Source organism: Aspergillus caelatus, assembly GCF_009193585.1.
Source record: "Aspergillus caelatus strain CBS 763.97 unplaced genomic scaffold BDV27scaffold_103, whole genome shotgun sequence".
Taxonomy (NCBI): Eukaryota; Fungi; Ascomycota; class Eurotiomycetes; order Eurotiales; family Aspergillaceae; genus Aspergillus; species Aspergillus caelatus.
Window position 1 is genome coordinate 40,569 of NW_022475366.1, and position 16,344 is coordinate 56,912.

Below are 16,344 nucleotides of genomic sequence, written 5' to 3' on the forward strand. Positions count from 1 at the left end.
ACTCCGTAAATCCATCGAATTCATTACAGTGCCTAAATCACATATGACTGAGCTTGCTTATATATCCCCGCACTACCTCCAGGCTTCTCTCCATAGACTCCTACATATTTGTCACAAAAAGCAACTACTATGGCAGACAGCACTAGCGATCCAGCACCAAGCGTTGTGTTTACTGACGAACTCAATCATCCGAAACGTGTCATCTTACGAATCCGTGCAAAAAGGACTTTGACAAGTGGACCTGGGATGATTCCGATAGTACTATAAAAGCATATCTTGGCCTTTTCAGGGCGCCCAGTCGAGAAATTTGACCAAGATATTCATCACTCACACCTCCAAACCCCTTTGGTAGTAGTACGGGGATATTTCTTTATAATCCTTGATCTTCACAAGGATCTACGAAAGTTAAGATTCTCTAGTGAAATAATTTTTCCATGGGGGTGAATCATGGCTGGAAGTTAGGGATTTGGAAAATTACTGAATCCGTTGCTTAAGGATGAATTTAATTACTATCAATGTTGTTGAGTGAGTGAGTGACCACCCCCTCAATCTCCTCCACTGTGTCAGGCAACTTAATACCTTCCTCGCCCCATAATTAATCGCGAATCGGGTTTTACCTGACATGAAGAAGATGAGTATCTAGATGCCTCGCTTATCTACTTATTCTGTTAGAGCTAAGTAACCTTAACTCTGGCAGTTTTATGGGTCCTATGGATTGGGTTATCAATAAGCCTGCGGTTTGTAAAACCAAGTGTCTGCCGCTCCCGCGTAGTCGGTGTTCCTCATAGTTCCAAGATTTTATCTTTATGTCTGTTTCCATTCTTGTGAGTTTGCGAATACCGGATATTAAAGACGTCAGATGTTACTGAAAGCTTTGCCAATGGCGTTACAAGGATTGATTTTATGGAGAAGGCGATAGTAAGTAATGCGTAGATAGTGAAGTTGGCGCAAGAGATCTTCAGCGGCGGTGATCGCGGTAAGTACAGGTTGGTTCCGGTTCTCAGGAGCAGGTTTAGGAATGCGTTTGAGCTCAGTGGTGTAAATGATCTAAACGGTCGCTGGAGGTGGATATAGTGTCCGCGTCTTTCCGTGCAACCGCTGACGTTGGAGGCCGTGACGGCGATCCCATAAGGCTATTGGTATCGGTTGCTTTAGGGTGGAAGTTGGGATTGCGCAAGATATTCGCTCCCATCTTCTTGTCCGCGATGATATCCTCATCGCTGCTGATGGTATGCACCTTTTGAGGCAGAGAGGCAGACTACATAGACACGTACTTTTGGACAGTGAGCACGTCGCCGGCCCACGTTAGTGAACACAAGATGCGCATGTCGGGAATTGAATCCTTGGCGTAATAACACAATGCTTGGAGATTTGCTTTCTTCAGTCCGGAATGGTACTATAGCAATCCCTATGCGATTGCAAAAGGCGTGACTTGTATAAACAGTATCACCTCCATGCCTCGGCTGACATGGGTGGGTGGCCTCATGATCGACGCGCCGGACGGCCAGACCTGCGATGATGGAAATCTATACTCGGGTTTAGCCTGCATGAGGTTGTACATTGCAGACATGATGCTTTTGATCCTGAGAAAAGCCCAGACTAAGTTCTTCAGACGATCTGACTACATTGACGTTGGTCCGATTCGTGAAGCCTAGCTAGACTTCAGATTAGCAACAGGATATCCAGTATGTGTGGAATAATGCCACCGTAACAAGGCATGACGACACTCAAGTGATTGCCTGGTTGTCGGCATATGGGGTTGTGTAGAAAACTTAAAGAAAGATGCCAAGTATAGAGCTTACTTTACTTTTGGATAGGAGAGACTCTTCAGGAACCCACAGAACCCAACCCAACCACGAGGCCATTAGGGTTGTTATGTTGTCTATCCTTAACTTGTAGTATTTTTTAAGGCATATGAGCCTTTTACTGGGCTAAGGCCAAGATGTAATCTGGAGAAGTGTTTTAGTATGTAAGATCAGTCCTTGGAAGGCCTTTGTAGACATCTGTGAAGGTCGTCTAATCAGGCCGGTGAACCACCTGTTTCTCATGTAACTGGCCTGGATTTGCCATCTTCCAAGTATAGCATGGGGAGTAGCATTAAATCCCGGAAGCGTCCTGCCCGAACTTCCTTCAGGTTAGGCATTTTAGTGAATGATGACCTCGCAGTTAAGGCATGGGCAAACGTCAAGGAAGGCATCTCCTTTGCCACCGCTCTTGTACCTTCCAACTCCTATACCTGACCTTCTTATCCCTGGCGGTATGCTCTTGTCTAGTACACCTCTTCACTCTTCCTTTGGATATCCATGCGCGTATTCTCTATACTTCCGTACAAGGTCTTCGTAGTCTGATTCCCCACTGATAATAACCTTTTGCGACAGGAAAGAGATCAATAGGGTTTCAAAATCCAGGCGCATAATTTGGGCTTGGGAAAGAGGCAAGCGACCTCCGTTCTCGAAGAACGACTTAAAGAATAAGGGCTGTCCTCATTCTCGCAAGAGCCTTATTCTCGAGGCTGCCGTCAGTCACGATCGTCAGATCGTTAAGGTCTTTGACTACAAGGATACTCAATCAATATATCATCCCATTCGAGTCAGGATAGCTTGCCCAGCCTTGTGGGAAGTGGGATTTCCCAGGACATGAAGTTCATAAGCACCGGTGTGTTAGGAATTCCAAAATACTTTTCCACATACTCCATACTCACGTTGCTGTATGCTATTGACGTATGCTCTTTCTTTAAGTGATCTATGATATTATCCGAAGCCTTTATTAATGACTCCGATTCTTCAAGGCTCATACCCTCTGGGAGGTATTTCCGCGGTTCAAGGAAAGCCTTGACCTTCTTCAGCATCTCCTCTAGCTTCTTGAATGGATTTTTGGATGGCATCTTGGGTATACTGGATGGTGAAGGTAATATGTTGACCTCACAATCCCATACCGAGCACGATCTAAGACGGACAGCCAGGATCTTACCCCTTCATTGACAGTGTAGCCTCCTGTTGAGGCGGCAAGACATAACTCCCACCTGTTTGTCCATAGACATTTATATGGTTGCGGGCCACGGTGGATGTAAGTACGCGTGCCTTGACGTCAAACTCGCGCGTACTTCCGTGGCACTTTTGAACGTATAGATGTAATGTCCTGAGTATGAGAATGGCATCGTGGAGATTTCAAATACGCGTTTGCTTTGTATTATTCAATCCTGCCTCAAGAAGAAAGAACGACAAAGAGGTTTTGAATTATCATCAAATCTAGGGAGCGCGTATCGGGACCTTGCTAACTGTGGGAGGGCGATATTGACCCTCAAATAGCAACCACCAGTTGACGCTAATCGTAAGATTCGGCTTAGGCAGGGTGGCCAAGGGTCGCAGTCTTCAATCCTAGCTTTTGAGGGGATTCAATTCGGTTATGAACCATACTAGGTTGCTCCTCTAAGACATGAGTGAATGCTGTTTATGGTACAGGACGCCATATAGACAGGTATGTAGCTCTCATTGCGTATGGAAACTTCTACTTTGATTCCCGGAGCAGCAAGAGTCCATTGCCATGCATCATGAGGCTTTGACTGCGGGGAAATGCGCATGGAGGTTAGAGATCATCACGGTGGGGAGCTACTCATCAATGTAGAACTGTTTTATCAACAGAGAAAGCCCAAAGAAGGTGGGAAACGACGGGGAGAAGAGGGTGAGAAAGCGCCTAGAAGACAAGTTGGTGCGTCAATATGATGAGCTCTTTCACTAGCCTACTATTGAATACCTTCCATGATCTAATATTGACGAGTTAGGGTCATTCCCTCGACGCCATATTGACACCTCTCATACTACTGAGAGACTATTAACCGTGGATAGTTTATGAATATATTCTCCTATGGCTGTCATTTCATGGAACTATTATATAACCGCAAGAGTACGAAATAGGGAATGTATATGAACGCGGTTAAGCATGAAAATGGAGCGAATTTACTAAACAAGCGTTGTTCCGGCTGAAGATCTTACGTGAATGACTCAATTCATAGAAAGGAAGGGAGTGTCTTATGTTCATTCGAAGCGAATAAAGGTAAGGTATACATTTACTGTCTGTGAATATCATGACACTGACCTTCTTTAAGGAATGTCTTCTGCCTGGGCCAGAGGCCATGCGCTTACAGGTTTGGATCCTCTTGGACAAGAAAATGTAGGGTGAGCGTTGCACGCGGAAAGCCTTACAGTTCCAACTAATGACCATAGTGATGAAAGGAGAAATTGATTCATTGACATGTTAAATCTGTTTATGAACGCTTACTGGGTAGATGAAAAGCTCGGGGAGGAGAATTGGGGGGAATTTATTTTCCGGGGGGGAAAGTAAACGGCAGATCAACATTCTACATTAATCGTAGATCCATGCTGATCCCTGTTTGTTGCTCATGCATCGCAGCATTCCGTTCACTATGTAATTCTGGAAAATAGTTGTGAAATAAGGATATCAATATCAGTAGTTATTGCATTATCTTGCCAGCTTGGCCACTGGATGTACCAGCATTAATACCTAGCCTATCGCTATTAGCGGTGCCTAACTCTGTAATACAGCCTACAGTAACTTCCAAATACCATCCAATAACTAACCTTATCACTCCAAGTACCAAAAACAAACAACATTATTCTATAGAATATAAACAGGATTTCCTCTCCTTTCTAAGTAGAGAGTACGAGCATCTGTTGCCTTTATAGAATTGCGATCGCGTTACCAGACTGGGTTCAAAGTCGTACGGGTTTAGTAATATGAGCAGAATAATCATAAATGATGAAAAGATTGTTAAGATATTCTTGATAGTTCAGGACCAGAGAGGAAACCTGCTTTGGCTTCGGATATCTTGGAAACCATACCACACTTAAGTCATATATTTCCTAGCTTATGGTATGGAATGTTATTCGCTTGCTTTCGAATGGGGGAAAAAAATTAGGAATAGCGTGTTGAAAGTTGATCCTGAGAGTGCCTATGCCTTGCTCGCGCCTGGGGTATCTTACTTTGACTTCCATGCGTGCTTGGTCAGGCATAACTTGCGGGATCAAGTGTGGGGAGACGTGCCTGATGTCGGTGGCAGTTCGGTTATTGGGAATATGCTCGAAAGAGGCGCAGGATATACTCCATATGGTGATCACTGGTAAGCTGTTAGACGTAATTGTGCCCAAAGGAGATCAGCTAATGACCTGTTCACAGGATGATGCGCTGCGGATGGCTCACTTTGCATTGGGATGGGCGCTTTGTTGAACCCTAAAGCGGACAAGAGCAAGCCGCCCATGAACAGGAACCAAACGAGAGCCGGCAGTTATTTGACTATGGTCTCGGTCCGCAGAGTGGTATATTGTCTGAGTCGCCTCTTGGAATAATCGTGAGAATGGGAATCTGGCTTATGCCTAACCCTGGCGGGTATCAGGCGTACATGATTACCTTTCCCAGGGACAATGACTTGGATCAGATTTTGTGGAGATACTCCGACTCTTGAGAATCTCCGGGGGTAATTCAGAACACATTCAAGCTGGATAACGTCCTAGTTAGTGCCGCCCTGCAGGTATGTCCGCCGAGCTATTGAATGCTCATTATCGGTATCTCACGCTGAATTTCCTAAAGCCACCGCACCAAATACACAATTACACCGATTCCAACAAGCTGCTAACCGACCTCAAGTGAGATGAGATCGCCCAAAACCTCACTGTCGGTCGCTGGAATCTCTACAGAGCGATGTACGGCTCACCCATTATTCGCGACGCTCTCTAGTCCGTCATCAAAGCGTCCTTCAGCAAGATCGCCGGCGCCAAGTTCTATTTCCCCGAAGATCGTCCCAACGACATCGCTCTACAAACCCGAAGCGATACAATGCAACGGACCCCATTCACAACCGAGCTTGGATTATTGTCCTGGCTTCCCAACAGCGGACATCTATTCTTCTCCCCAATCACCAAAATAACTGGACCCGATGCCAAAGCACAGGACGACATCACTCGCCGCTTAATCGAGGAATACGGCTTCGACTTTATTGGCGTGTTCTTCACCACATCGTCTGCATCCTGTTTGATCAGAAAGATCCCGATTCGAGACGTCGGGCTTATGAGCTTATCCAGGTTCTGACCGCGGAGGCGGCAGACCGGGGATGGGGTGAATATCGCGCTCATCTCGTGCTGATAGACCAGATTGCCGAAATTTACAGCTTCAATGGCAATGCTCAGATGAAATAAAACGAGACGTTGAAGAACACGCTTGATCCGAAGGGGGTCTTGTGTCCTGGAAAGAATGATGTTTGGCCTGCCAATTACCGTAAGGAAGATTGGTGTCTACCAAGACCATAACATTGCCCAGCCAATCTTTATACGCAAGGCTCATAAGTAGATTGAAGGCTAGTAGAAATTAGTAACTGAAGCTAAAGACCTGATCCGAGCAAGCTCTGGATAGTCCGACGGGCCGAACCGATCCGCCAAATCAAAACTTCCCATGGGACCGTTAGCACTTGGCAGCAGCGATAGAAAACTGGTTTTTGTCGGATATTAAAGCAAGAAAAATTAAATCTACTAACTGGTACATCTGAAACAATAAAATTTTCTTAGTACTATAGTAGCTTTTCAAAATTCTGTCTTGCTATTCGCTTGGTTTTTTGCTTAGGGTTCATACATTTCTCCGCCCCGGTCTTGCGGGGATGGCATCGTAGCCAAGCTTGTGAGTTTCCTGATTTTTGGGAAGAGGGGCGACTAAACAGACGATCAACACAAAAGAATTTTTTTTTTTCTTTTTTCGTTTCCTTATGCCAAAATGTTCGGGCGATTACACTGGCCGAACATATAATTTTATGCTCATCTAAATAGGGGTTCTGGTTTGCCCGAGCTCAGGCGATCTCGAGTTCCTGTGAGCATTAGTTTTGTTCTTAGGTCAGTCTAGCTAGGAAATTTTAAGCGACTCTATAAGGGTAGAAGCACCGAAGACATGCATGCATATCTACTATAAAACACGTGAAATACCACCTAAATAGGAAATTAGTATCCAAATTAATCATTATCTCATTCATCTCAGTAAGTGATCGAAGCGACAGTGACGTTTCCATATACTTCATTTGCTCATACTACATAGAATTAAAGCATCTCAGAAGCCAGAACGTCTTCAAAAAGGAAAGTAACTAACAAAATAATTCTTATATTGAAGCCCCACAACGCGAGTCCTGTTAGCCTCCTGTTCAACCGCTAAGGCAAATATACTCCGTAGAGGTCTTTCCACCTCGAGTTAACGCGGACATAGACCGAGTGTGGGGGCACATAGCTAAAGTTGTTTATTTCAAGTGTTTATTTACTATTCAAGTGTTTATTACATACTATGGCAATCTACATCATCAATTTATCTCTTCTTATTGATGGCAATTCTGTTCCACATATACTTTAGTAGTACAGCCCTTTTCACGAAGCTTGAACGAGAAGGGACTATCATAAAATGTTGGCTTACACCGATATTGGAACATATTGGAAAGCTGTGGCCGACAACGTATGTTTATTACGTAAAATGATAAATTGACGGGGCTTCCACAACCCTAAATGTTGACGTGTGGTGGGTACCTTAGTTCCTTGGATCGTTTTGTCTAGCTTTTTCTGGCATGAGAATGCTTATATTACCTAGAAGGGATGTATACAATTCTAGAATTTGGTAAATACTAACCCTAACAAGGTGATGGTAGTTGCTGGGGATCGAGTTGCTGGTTTACCTTTTCACAGGTATGTCGCAGAAGTGGAAGTACTTTATAGCTGAGTGGATCACCTCTTTGTCTTCATGGTATGGAGTATGAGATATGGGCATTTTGTGGAGTTTGAATGAGTTAAGTCGATGGTGCAGTCTGAGAGGTTAACCCGTGCCATTGAAGGTATATCATGTCTTGAGATGGATAAGTCTTGATATTATGACCGAAGGGTTGAGGCTTTGTAGTCAGTGAAGGAGGTTTAACTTGCTGTTGGTGATGATTGTATATGCTGGAGAACTTATTCTAGTGTTCTTGCAATGTTTGCCACTGTAGGTACTCAAGTAGCTCTGCGGCTGGTTGCAAGCTGGTGGAAGCTGCTTAAAACAACATCTAAATTTCAAGTGAGGTATACAGGAGCGGTCTTACTGTCTTAGTATACACAGTTCAATTTCTCGTCCTATACACTGCATTAGATAAGGTCCCATACCAGTGAGGTATCGCTTTTAGTGATTCCCTCTTACGATCAATGATTTGCTTATGCGATTTGGGAAGACTAATCTTGAGCACTACCTATCGATTCCGGTACCAGCTACCCCTAGAGTAATAGGTGCCGACAAGGTAATGTATACCTTACCTACTAAATAGTCTACAGTATGACTAGCCCATGTGCAAGTCACAGCGGAGACACTCTGATCATCGCTGATATCCATCGGTCTAACCCATGAAACCTGAAGATCCATTATCGGGCATATTCATAAGGAGTGGAGACCATGACACAGGCAGAAAGGGAATGCAAAGATTGCGAACAAGGCCGTTGCGCTATGGGTCGTTTGATAAACAGCGTTTGATGTCAATGCCTTTGCTGGACTGTGCCTAGCCTCGTCTAATATATATTAATAACCCATCAGAACTCTGGACATGTTTCTAAAAGTCGTCTGTCTACACGGTGTGCTACTGATCGAATCATAAAAATAGATACTAGTGGGGTTTCTCTGAATCTGCATTGTTGCTTACGCGGGGGCTGTAACCGCCCACTAACTACTCTAGTAACAACAGCAGGAAGCTATCCTATAAGACTGCGATGGCCATGGCGCAGTGTCCAGACGACAGAAAATTGTGCGTTCGAATTATTCATAAAAGGCATGTAAAATTTAGAGGAAAGAGATAATGTCCTAAGGGAGGGATTTAGAGGAGCACTGGGAAACAAATTATAAAAACAATAGCATCCCAAAAAAAAAAAAAGTGGCTACTCTGCAGACCCCCATTTGTGCAAGAGGGTGCAGGAAGCCCGGGACATCCTGGAGGGACAGGAGGGTAGACCGCCATTTGATTGGGGGGGTGTCCGCTGTGGTGAAGGCGAAAAGTAAGCGGCCAGGGTCGAGACCCGCTTAGGCATTATGTCATGTCATGTTGGTTAGCGACCGCCCCGAAAGACCTGTGGCGACGTGCGCCATTTGTTTACCCTTCCCCCAAAGACTGTGAGGGCGTGAAGCGGATAGCGATGGCCTCGTGTTCTTACCCTCAGAATAGAATGTAGAATAAAGAATGTTGAACTTGGGACTGTAGTCCATCTATGGCATCCGTTAGTTAATCCAATCACAGGTTCTAGGATTGCAAAATCAACTACATTCGTTGGAGGCACTGTAGGGGTACCTCCAAATCAGGCAGAACCTTTCGTCAGTGTTGCGTGGGCTAATGCGCCTGTCCAAAGTTCGGTCGAAACCTTTCCATTTGAGTTCTGTTATCTGTTACTTGTGCGTTTCCGAGTTGAATTAACCGGTTCAACTTTTTATTCGTCTAGCAAAAATCCTCAAGAATATACCAGAGAAAAAGCGTGGTGAGGGAAAGAAAGCAGAAAGCGCCTCAGTAGATGCGAATCATTGTCGGGTGCAGCGGGGTACAGCACAGTAGCTCTGTAGCTCTCGCGAGCGCATCCATGGAGGGGCAAAACAAAAGTACTCCAGCTCTACCCGGGACACGACAACGTGTTGACGAAGTTCAAACAAAGGTACAAAGAAAGTAAAAAAAAAAAAAAGAGAAGAGAAAAGAAGAGAGAAGAGAAGGAAAAATGAAGAGTCCTACTCTTCATATATACATTATTTTTTTTATTTGCCCACCCAAACATGGGTCGATTAATCAATCCAAGAAAAAAGGTCAAAACAAATACTACCAAAAATCCCGGGCTGTGCAGTGGATAGACGGGGGTGGTGTGTGTTGGTTACGCATTGCAAACAAAATCTGTTGGCGACTTTGGGAGTGGACATTGAACACCGTAGGCACAGCACTAGTGGGTTTCAAGTATTCTTGGTGTGCGACCCCAGGGGAGGGGGCAAACGACGAAGCCTTGAGACTTGAGTAGGCGCCCGGCACCCGGGTTAGCATGTGTAGGCCTTCTGGCGGCGCGGGGGGGAAGGAAGGAAGGAAGGAAGAGAATACTAGGACCGGGACAGGCTGCACTGCAGTGCAACCGAGAGTTGGCCGGCGCTTAACGGAGGGACAGGAAGACTCAGCACCCTGCGGCCCCGGCGGTCGCAGAATCCTACGGGAGACTACTAGTAGTACTACTAGTAGTAGTAACGGGAGCTCTGTTGAAGATTGCCAGCACCTCGACAAGGCTTGAAGCACACTAGTGAGCTCCCCGAGCCCACTGTCCTAGGGCCCCTAAGCCTAAAACAGCGACTCAGCAGCACTTCAGGCTTTCAGCGCCCTTCAGCGCCCACTATTTAGTAGGGTCTATTCCCCCCCTCTACCGCGACCCCGCTAGCGAAATTTTCTTTTTCTTTTTTCCCTCTTACTAAAACCCAATAGTCTTCTCTTCTCTTTCTCTCTCTCTCTCTCTTTTTCTCCGTGCCCTTCTCACCAAAAGCAAAAATTATCCGAAATTTCTTTCTCAGTGAAGTTTCACTGTCTCTTGAGTCATGTCGCGCAAAGACGACACCGTCACCGTCAACGTTGACGATTTCACTAGAACCCGCGATAGCGTAAGTCGCCCCTTGTTTACTGTCCGCCGGTCGCGCCCGACTGGGGTGTCCGGCGCAGCGCTCAGGTCTTCTCCCTGCTCATCACGCGTCCTACAACAACCACGCCCGCTTTGTGGCTTACTCCTCTCCCCCCCCCCCTTTGGAATTCCCCTTGCAACTTACATTTCATGTTTGTAAATTACCATTAAACCAACCTGGGTAGCTTCACGTCGGATCAATTCTTGACATTACCCGTAACTTGATCTCGTGCTTGTTCCGTTGTTTACCTTGATCGAGCTTGTTTCTCCACACACCCTTCACAATGACTAAACGCGCCTCGATCCCTGATCGAGGTCAGTTGTCATTGGACCTTATTACTTCTATCGCCCGCGCTACTAATTCCGTCAATGCGGCTACCTCTGGCATCCGCGCTGTCGCTTCTTTCCCCCAAGCTCAACTAACGTACGCGCAGGTGATCGTTAGTCTCGCGCAACTCCAGGCGGCCGTCTCCAAGCTGTCGGAGGCTTATATTAACCATGCGAACACCGTACTAAACCGTGGCCCCACGGTCGACATTGGGAACATCGCCAGCATCACTAACTCGCTCTATGAAAGCGGTTTGCTGGGCGCCCTCGGCGGTGCTCGCGCTACTAGCCCCGGCGCAAAGTCCGAAGTGGGCGAGAAGAAGAAGCGCAAGCGCGCTCCCCCGGACCCCAATGCGCCCAAGCGCGCCTTGACTCCTTTCTTCCTTTACATGAAGCACAACCGTGCCGAGATTGGCGAGGAAATGGGACCCAATGCCAAGCCAAAGGATGTCTCTGAAGAGGGTACCCGCCGCTGGGCCGAGATGCCCGAAGAGGAGAAGGAGGTAAGTGTTCTCTTCCGCAGGCCCCCAACTCGTCGCGTCGCCGTGACTAACCAGCGCGGTACGTAGCACTGGAAGAAGATTTATGCGGACAATCTTGCAGTCTACAAGGAGAAGATGAAGGCCTACAAGGCTGGTCTTCCTTACAGTGATGACGCAAAGGCCGCCAACCAGCTGCAACAGGAGGCGGACCGTGCGGAAACCACCCCTGCTGAAGAGGAAGAGGAAGAAGAAGAGGAGGAGGAAGAGGAAGAGGAGGAGGAGGAGCCCGAACCAGTCCGGGAGCCTACCCCTCCACGCGCTGGCAAGCGTCGCCGCAGCGAGGCTGCTAAGGCTGCCAAGGAGGCCGCCTCTCCTGCGGATACCAAGAAGGCATCACCCGAGAAGAAGAGGACGCGCACTCCCGCTTCGAGGGAGAAGAAGGTGCAGGAGGAGACCCCCGCATCGGCTCGCAAGGCGGCTGCGACAGAGAACAAGCGTGGCAAGAAGAAGCGCAAGAGCGAGGCTGCTGCTGACGAGTAAAGGTGATATTACGTGTGCATCTTTGGACATTGTGGTGGTGGATTGCTGTACAGACATTTGGCGCATCTATGTTGTTTTTGGGAATTGAACCGTACTCAGTGGTCCCTGTAACATACAGTGCTATTTGCAGCCGGGTTACTGGTTAGGTGCTCTGGGGTAGGGCAGTTTGGAGTCCTCTTTCTTTTTAACTTTTCTTTTGATCTATTATTTTCAGGAGCTTCGGTTTGCTTTTAGGTCTAGCTTGCTCAAAGGGAAAATGGATATCTTTCTGATTGATCTTAGCGAAAGTTAAAATGGAAGCAATTTGAATAGCAGTTCGTTTTCAAGTTTCTTTGGGCGGTAAACCGAAAAATACTTTACGGGTAATGTGGAAACTCTCTTGCTTCTTGTCACTTTCTCCATCAGTTCATTTCCATGACTGTAAAATTGACACGATACCGGAAACAGGATTCCTAATATACCCGAATGGGAGGGATTCTGATTTTCCAAGGCCACGCGAGAATGCAGGATGTTTCGGCATACCCCAGACATGCAGGGGTGAGGTTGCAGTAGGGTGAGTCTAGAGTCTGGATTCCATGGAATGGTCCGTGGCTATCGATCGAACGGTTAGCCGGCACGGTTCGTGCAGGATTTCTATCGTTCCAGAAATCCTCCCCCTCCAAAAAAAGCTGTTAGTCAAATTGATGAATGAATAGTCAATTGGACACGGCCAACCATAGGCCGAAAGGTAACCCTTATCAGCAATGCCGGCAGCGTATCTCGGCGAAACCCCACATCAACATCCGGCCTTCGCTTTTGCCTTTGGGCTTCATTTATAAAACCCGCCCCGGAATCCCCTCGTGCATGTCGCCTCCGGTCTCCCTGCCCCAGAGAAGGTCATCGCCGTGTGATATCACAATCCCTACACCCTTCCCAAAAGAGAACTGTGAAATTACACTGGTCATTGGTCGCGTGCATACTCCTCTCGGTTCCCCCCGGTCGCATCGGATCCAGTCTTTTTCCTTTCTTTTTATTAATTTTTTCCCTTTGTCATCCACTCCCTGTCCACTGATTGGCCTATCAGCTCCCGATCGCCTGCTGCTGGATTTTTTACAGCGTTGGTGATTCGCAGGCCAAGAGACAACGATTTAGCTCCGCTTTTAAACTACTGTCGGCGAAGATGCACCTCATTCCTAAGGAGGTACGTTCTAAACAGGGATCCGTCGGGGAGATCTAGATCTATAAAAAGATTATATTAAATCTGACATTGGTGGCTCCGGTAGCTCGATAAACTTGCGATCTCGCAATTGGGCTTCTTGGCCCAACGGCGTCTCGCACGTGGTGTGCGATTGAACCATGCAGAGGCAGTGGTATGTCATCGCCCATTCTCAGTTGCGTATCCATCGAAGTGGACCAGCATGGAACTGACATCAGCTGTTTAGGCTTTGATATCCTCGAACATACAGGAGCTCATCCGCGATGGCCTCTACTCCGTGGCCGATTTGATGTCCATCGGCAAGACCATGCTTGGTCGTCGTCATGTCTTGCCGTCCGTTGTTTCCACCCTTATAGAATTACAGGTCGAAGGCACGTTCCCTACCGGCACATACCTCGTAACGGTCCACCACCCAATCAGTAGCGACGAAGGAGACTTGGAGAAGGCTCTATACGGGAGTTTCCTTCCGATCCCCCCGGCGGACGCGTTCCCTGATCCGGATCCGAACGACTATGAGCCCGAGAAGATGCCCGGTGCTGTCATTCCCGTGAAGAATGAGCGCATTACGTTGAACGAGGGACGACGGAGAATCAGGCTCAAGGTGATGAGTAAGGGCGATCGGCCAATTCAGGTGAGTGCATTCCGGTCCCTTCGCATGGTACGGGACTCATATATGATGAACTTGTAGGTTGGGTCCCACTATCATTTCATTGAAGTCAACCCGCAATTGCATTTTGATCGTCTCCGCGCGTATGGTTATCGCCTAGATATTCCTGCAGGAACATCTGTACGATTCGAACCTGGAGACACCAAGACTGTGACGCTTGTGGAAATCGCGGGCCATCGCATTATCAAGGGAGGTAACTTCATTGCCTCGGGCAAGGTCGATCTGAGCAGAGTGGACGAGATCATGCTGCGTCTGCAAGCTGACGGTTTCGCTCACATTGCTGAACCCACTGCGGATGCCGCCCTCGTTACCCCGTTCACGATGGACCGAGAGGCCTACGCTCGGATGTTTGGCCCTACCACTGGCGACCTGGTTCGCTTGGGATTGACAAACCTGTGGGTCAGGGTTGAAAAGGATTATACATCTCACGGTGACGAGTGCAGTTTTGGTGGAGGCAAGACTATCCGAGATGGAATGGGCCAATCGTCAGACAAGTCCCACCAACACTGCTTAGACACGGTTATCACGAACGCGCTGATTATCGACTGGTCCGGTATCTACAAGGCCGATATTGGAATCAAGAACGGTATCATCGTCGGCATTGGCAAGGCTGGAAACCCCGATATTATGGACGGTGTGCACCCGGAAATGGTCGTCGGCGCCTCGACGGACGTGGTTGCCGGTGAGAACAAGATTATCACCGCTGGAGGGTTCGATACCCATATCCATTTCATCTGTCCTCAGCAGGTGGATGAAGCGCTGGCTTCTGGAATCACTACATTCTTGGGTGGAGGAACTGGCCCCTCGACAGGTTCGAACGCGACTACTTGCACCCCGGGCCCCAACCATATGCGCCAGATGATCCAGGCTTGCGATCACCTCCCCATCAACGTGGGTATCACCGGTAAAGGAAACGACTGTGGTGGAATCAGCATTGAGGAACAAATCACGGCCGGCGCAGCGGGACTGAAGCTCCATGAAGACTGGGGTTCCACACCTGCGGCCATTGATACCTGCCTGGATATGTGCGACAAGTACGACGTGCAGTGCATGATCCACACCGATACCCTGAATGAGTCTGGTTTCGTGGAACAAACGATTGAAGCCTTCAAGAACCGCACAATTCACACCTATCACACGGAAGGAGCCGGTGGTGGCCATGCCCCTGATATCATCTCCGTCGTTGAGCACCCGAACGTTCTTCCCAGTAGCACCAACCCCACTCGTCCATTCACGATGAACACTCTCGATGAGCATCTTGACATGTTGATGGTGTGCCATCACTTGTCCAAGAACATTGCCGAGGACGTTGCGTTTGCCGAGAGTCGTATCCGTGCCGAGACCATCGCCGCCGAAGATGTCCTCCATGATCTTGGCGCTATCAGCATGATGTCCTCGGACTCGCAGGCTATGGGTCGCTGTGGTGAAGTGATCCTACGGACATGGAACACAGCGCATAAGAACAAGGAGCAGCGTGGCCCGCTGAAGGAGGACGAAGGCACAGGCGCAGACAACTTCCGAGTCAAGAGGTACATCAGCAAGTACACTATCAACCCAGCCATTGCCCAGGGCATGTCCCACATGATTGGCAGCGTGGAGGTCGGCAAAATTGCGGATTTGGTTATCTGGCACCCCAGTTCTTTCGGTACCAAGCCTACCCAAATCATGAAGAGCGGAATGATTACCGCTGCACAGATGGTAAGCATAAATCATTTCTTCTCAACATAAAACAAGACAACTAATATGCTTTTCAGGGTGATCCAAATGGATCCATTCCCACTATCGAACCGATCATCATGCGTCCCATGTTCGGAGTAAGTGCCCCTCACTCCTCCTGTCCTCCCCAGCAATCCCTTCTAACATGATATCCCAGGCCTACGTCCCCAGCACCTCAATCATGTTCGTCTCCCAAGCCTCCATCGACGCCGGCACCGTCCAATCCTACGGAATCAAGAAGCGTATCGAAGCCGTCAAGAACTGCCGCAACATCGGCAAAGCCAACATGAAATACAACGACACCATGCCCAAGATGCACGTCGATGCGGAAAGTTACGCCGTCGAAGCCGACGGTGTACTTTGCGACGCTCAACCCGCGACAAGCTTACCGCTTACGCAAGACTTTTTCGTTTACTAGACGATGATAAAATTCCCTTTCTCTCTCCTTTGACTTTGTATTTTCGTTTCTGCTTGTGTTGAGATACCTAACCTGTATGCGTGCGCGTGTTTTGGCACATTTCCTTTCTTAACTTTCTCTTTGTATAGATTAGGGTATAGGTTGGTTTCTTTTGCATTTCGGAAGATGTGTACATATTAATTAGCATGTGTTATGAATGTGTGTAATGATATCCATCTTATTATTTTTTTTTTTTTCCTTATAATCAATAACTTGGTGTTTCTTATAATTATCTATGTATCTCAGTTATACAGGACAATAATCCTCATACCTTT

The 16,344-nt window shown here is 47.5% G+C and overlaps 3 protein-coding genes across 3 annotated transcripts; all 3 read left to right on the plus strand.

The window, feature by feature from the left end:
* Window positions 1-4,107: 4,107 nt before the first annotated feature.
* Window positions 4,108-6,294, plus strand: BDV27DRAFT_165209 (uncharacterized protein; the record flags this gene model as incomplete). The annotated part of the gene is made up of 7 exons (XM_032073863.1): window positions 4,108-4,175; window positions 4,937-5,137; window positions 5,254-5,457; window positions 5,533-5,545; window positions 5,605-5,660; window positions 5,775-6,015; window positions 6,054-6,294. The coding sequence occupies 7 exons, from the start codon at window positions 4,108-4,110 to the stop codon at window positions 6,207-6,209; spliced, it is 939 nt and encodes a 312-aa protein (XP_031926936.1). The 3' UTR covers window positions 6,210-6,294.
* Window positions 6,295-10,470: 4,176 nt separating this feature from the next.
* BDV27DRAFT_129347 (uncharacterized protein) lies at window positions 10,471-12,348 on the plus strand. Its single transcript, XM_032067173.1, has 3 exons — window positions 10,471-10,668; window positions 11,120-11,515; window positions 11,582-12,348. The coding sequence occupies exons 1-3, from the start codon at window positions 10,606-10,608 to the stop codon at window positions 12,032-12,034; spliced, it is 912 nt and encodes a 303-aa protein (XP_031926937.1). The 5' UTR covers window positions 10,471-10,605; the 3' UTR covers window positions 12,035-12,348.
* A 560-nt stretch (window positions 12,349-12,908) lies between these two features.
* Window positions 12,909-16,266, plus strand: BDV27DRAFT_129349 (urease Ure). Its single transcript, XM_032067174.1, has 6 exons — window positions 12,909-13,214; window positions 13,297-13,383; window positions 13,456-13,860; window positions 13,918-15,594; window positions 15,651-15,710; window positions 15,770-16,266. Exons 1-6 carry the CDS (start codon window positions 13,194-13,196, stop codon window positions 16,028-16,030), a joined length of 2,511 nt encoding a protein of 836 aa, XP_031926938.1. The 5' UTR covers window positions 12,909-13,193; the 3' UTR covers window positions 16,031-16,266.
* The last annotated feature ends 78 nt before the right edge of the window (window positions 16,267-16,344 follow it).

Bases quoted from the DNA above. Each gene is read 5' to 3' on its own strand.
- BDV27DRAFT_129347 (XM_032067173.1), top strand. From the start codon at position 10,606: ATGTCGCGCAAAGACGACACCGTCACCGTCAACGTTGACGATTTCACT. The intron at 10,669-11,119 runs GTAAGTCGCCCC...ACGTACGCGCAG, and splicing joins TCACTAGAACCCGCGATAGC to GTGATCGTTAGTCTCGCGCA. The intron at 11,516-11,581 runs GTAAGTGTTCTC...CGCGGTACGTAG, and splicing joins TGCCCGAAGAGGAGAAGGAG to CACTGGAAGAAGATTTATGC.
- BDV27DRAFT_129349 (XM_032067174.1), top strand. From the start codon at position 13,194: ATGCACCTCATTCCTAAGGAG. The intron at 13,384-13,455 runs GTATGTCATCGC...TCAGCTGTTTAG, and splicing joins TGAACCATGCAGAGGCAGTG to GCTTTGATATCCTCGAACAT. The intron at 15,595-15,650 runs GTAAGCATAAAT...TATGCTTTTCAG, and splicing joins TGATTACCGCTGCACAGATG to GGTGATCCAAATGGATCCAT.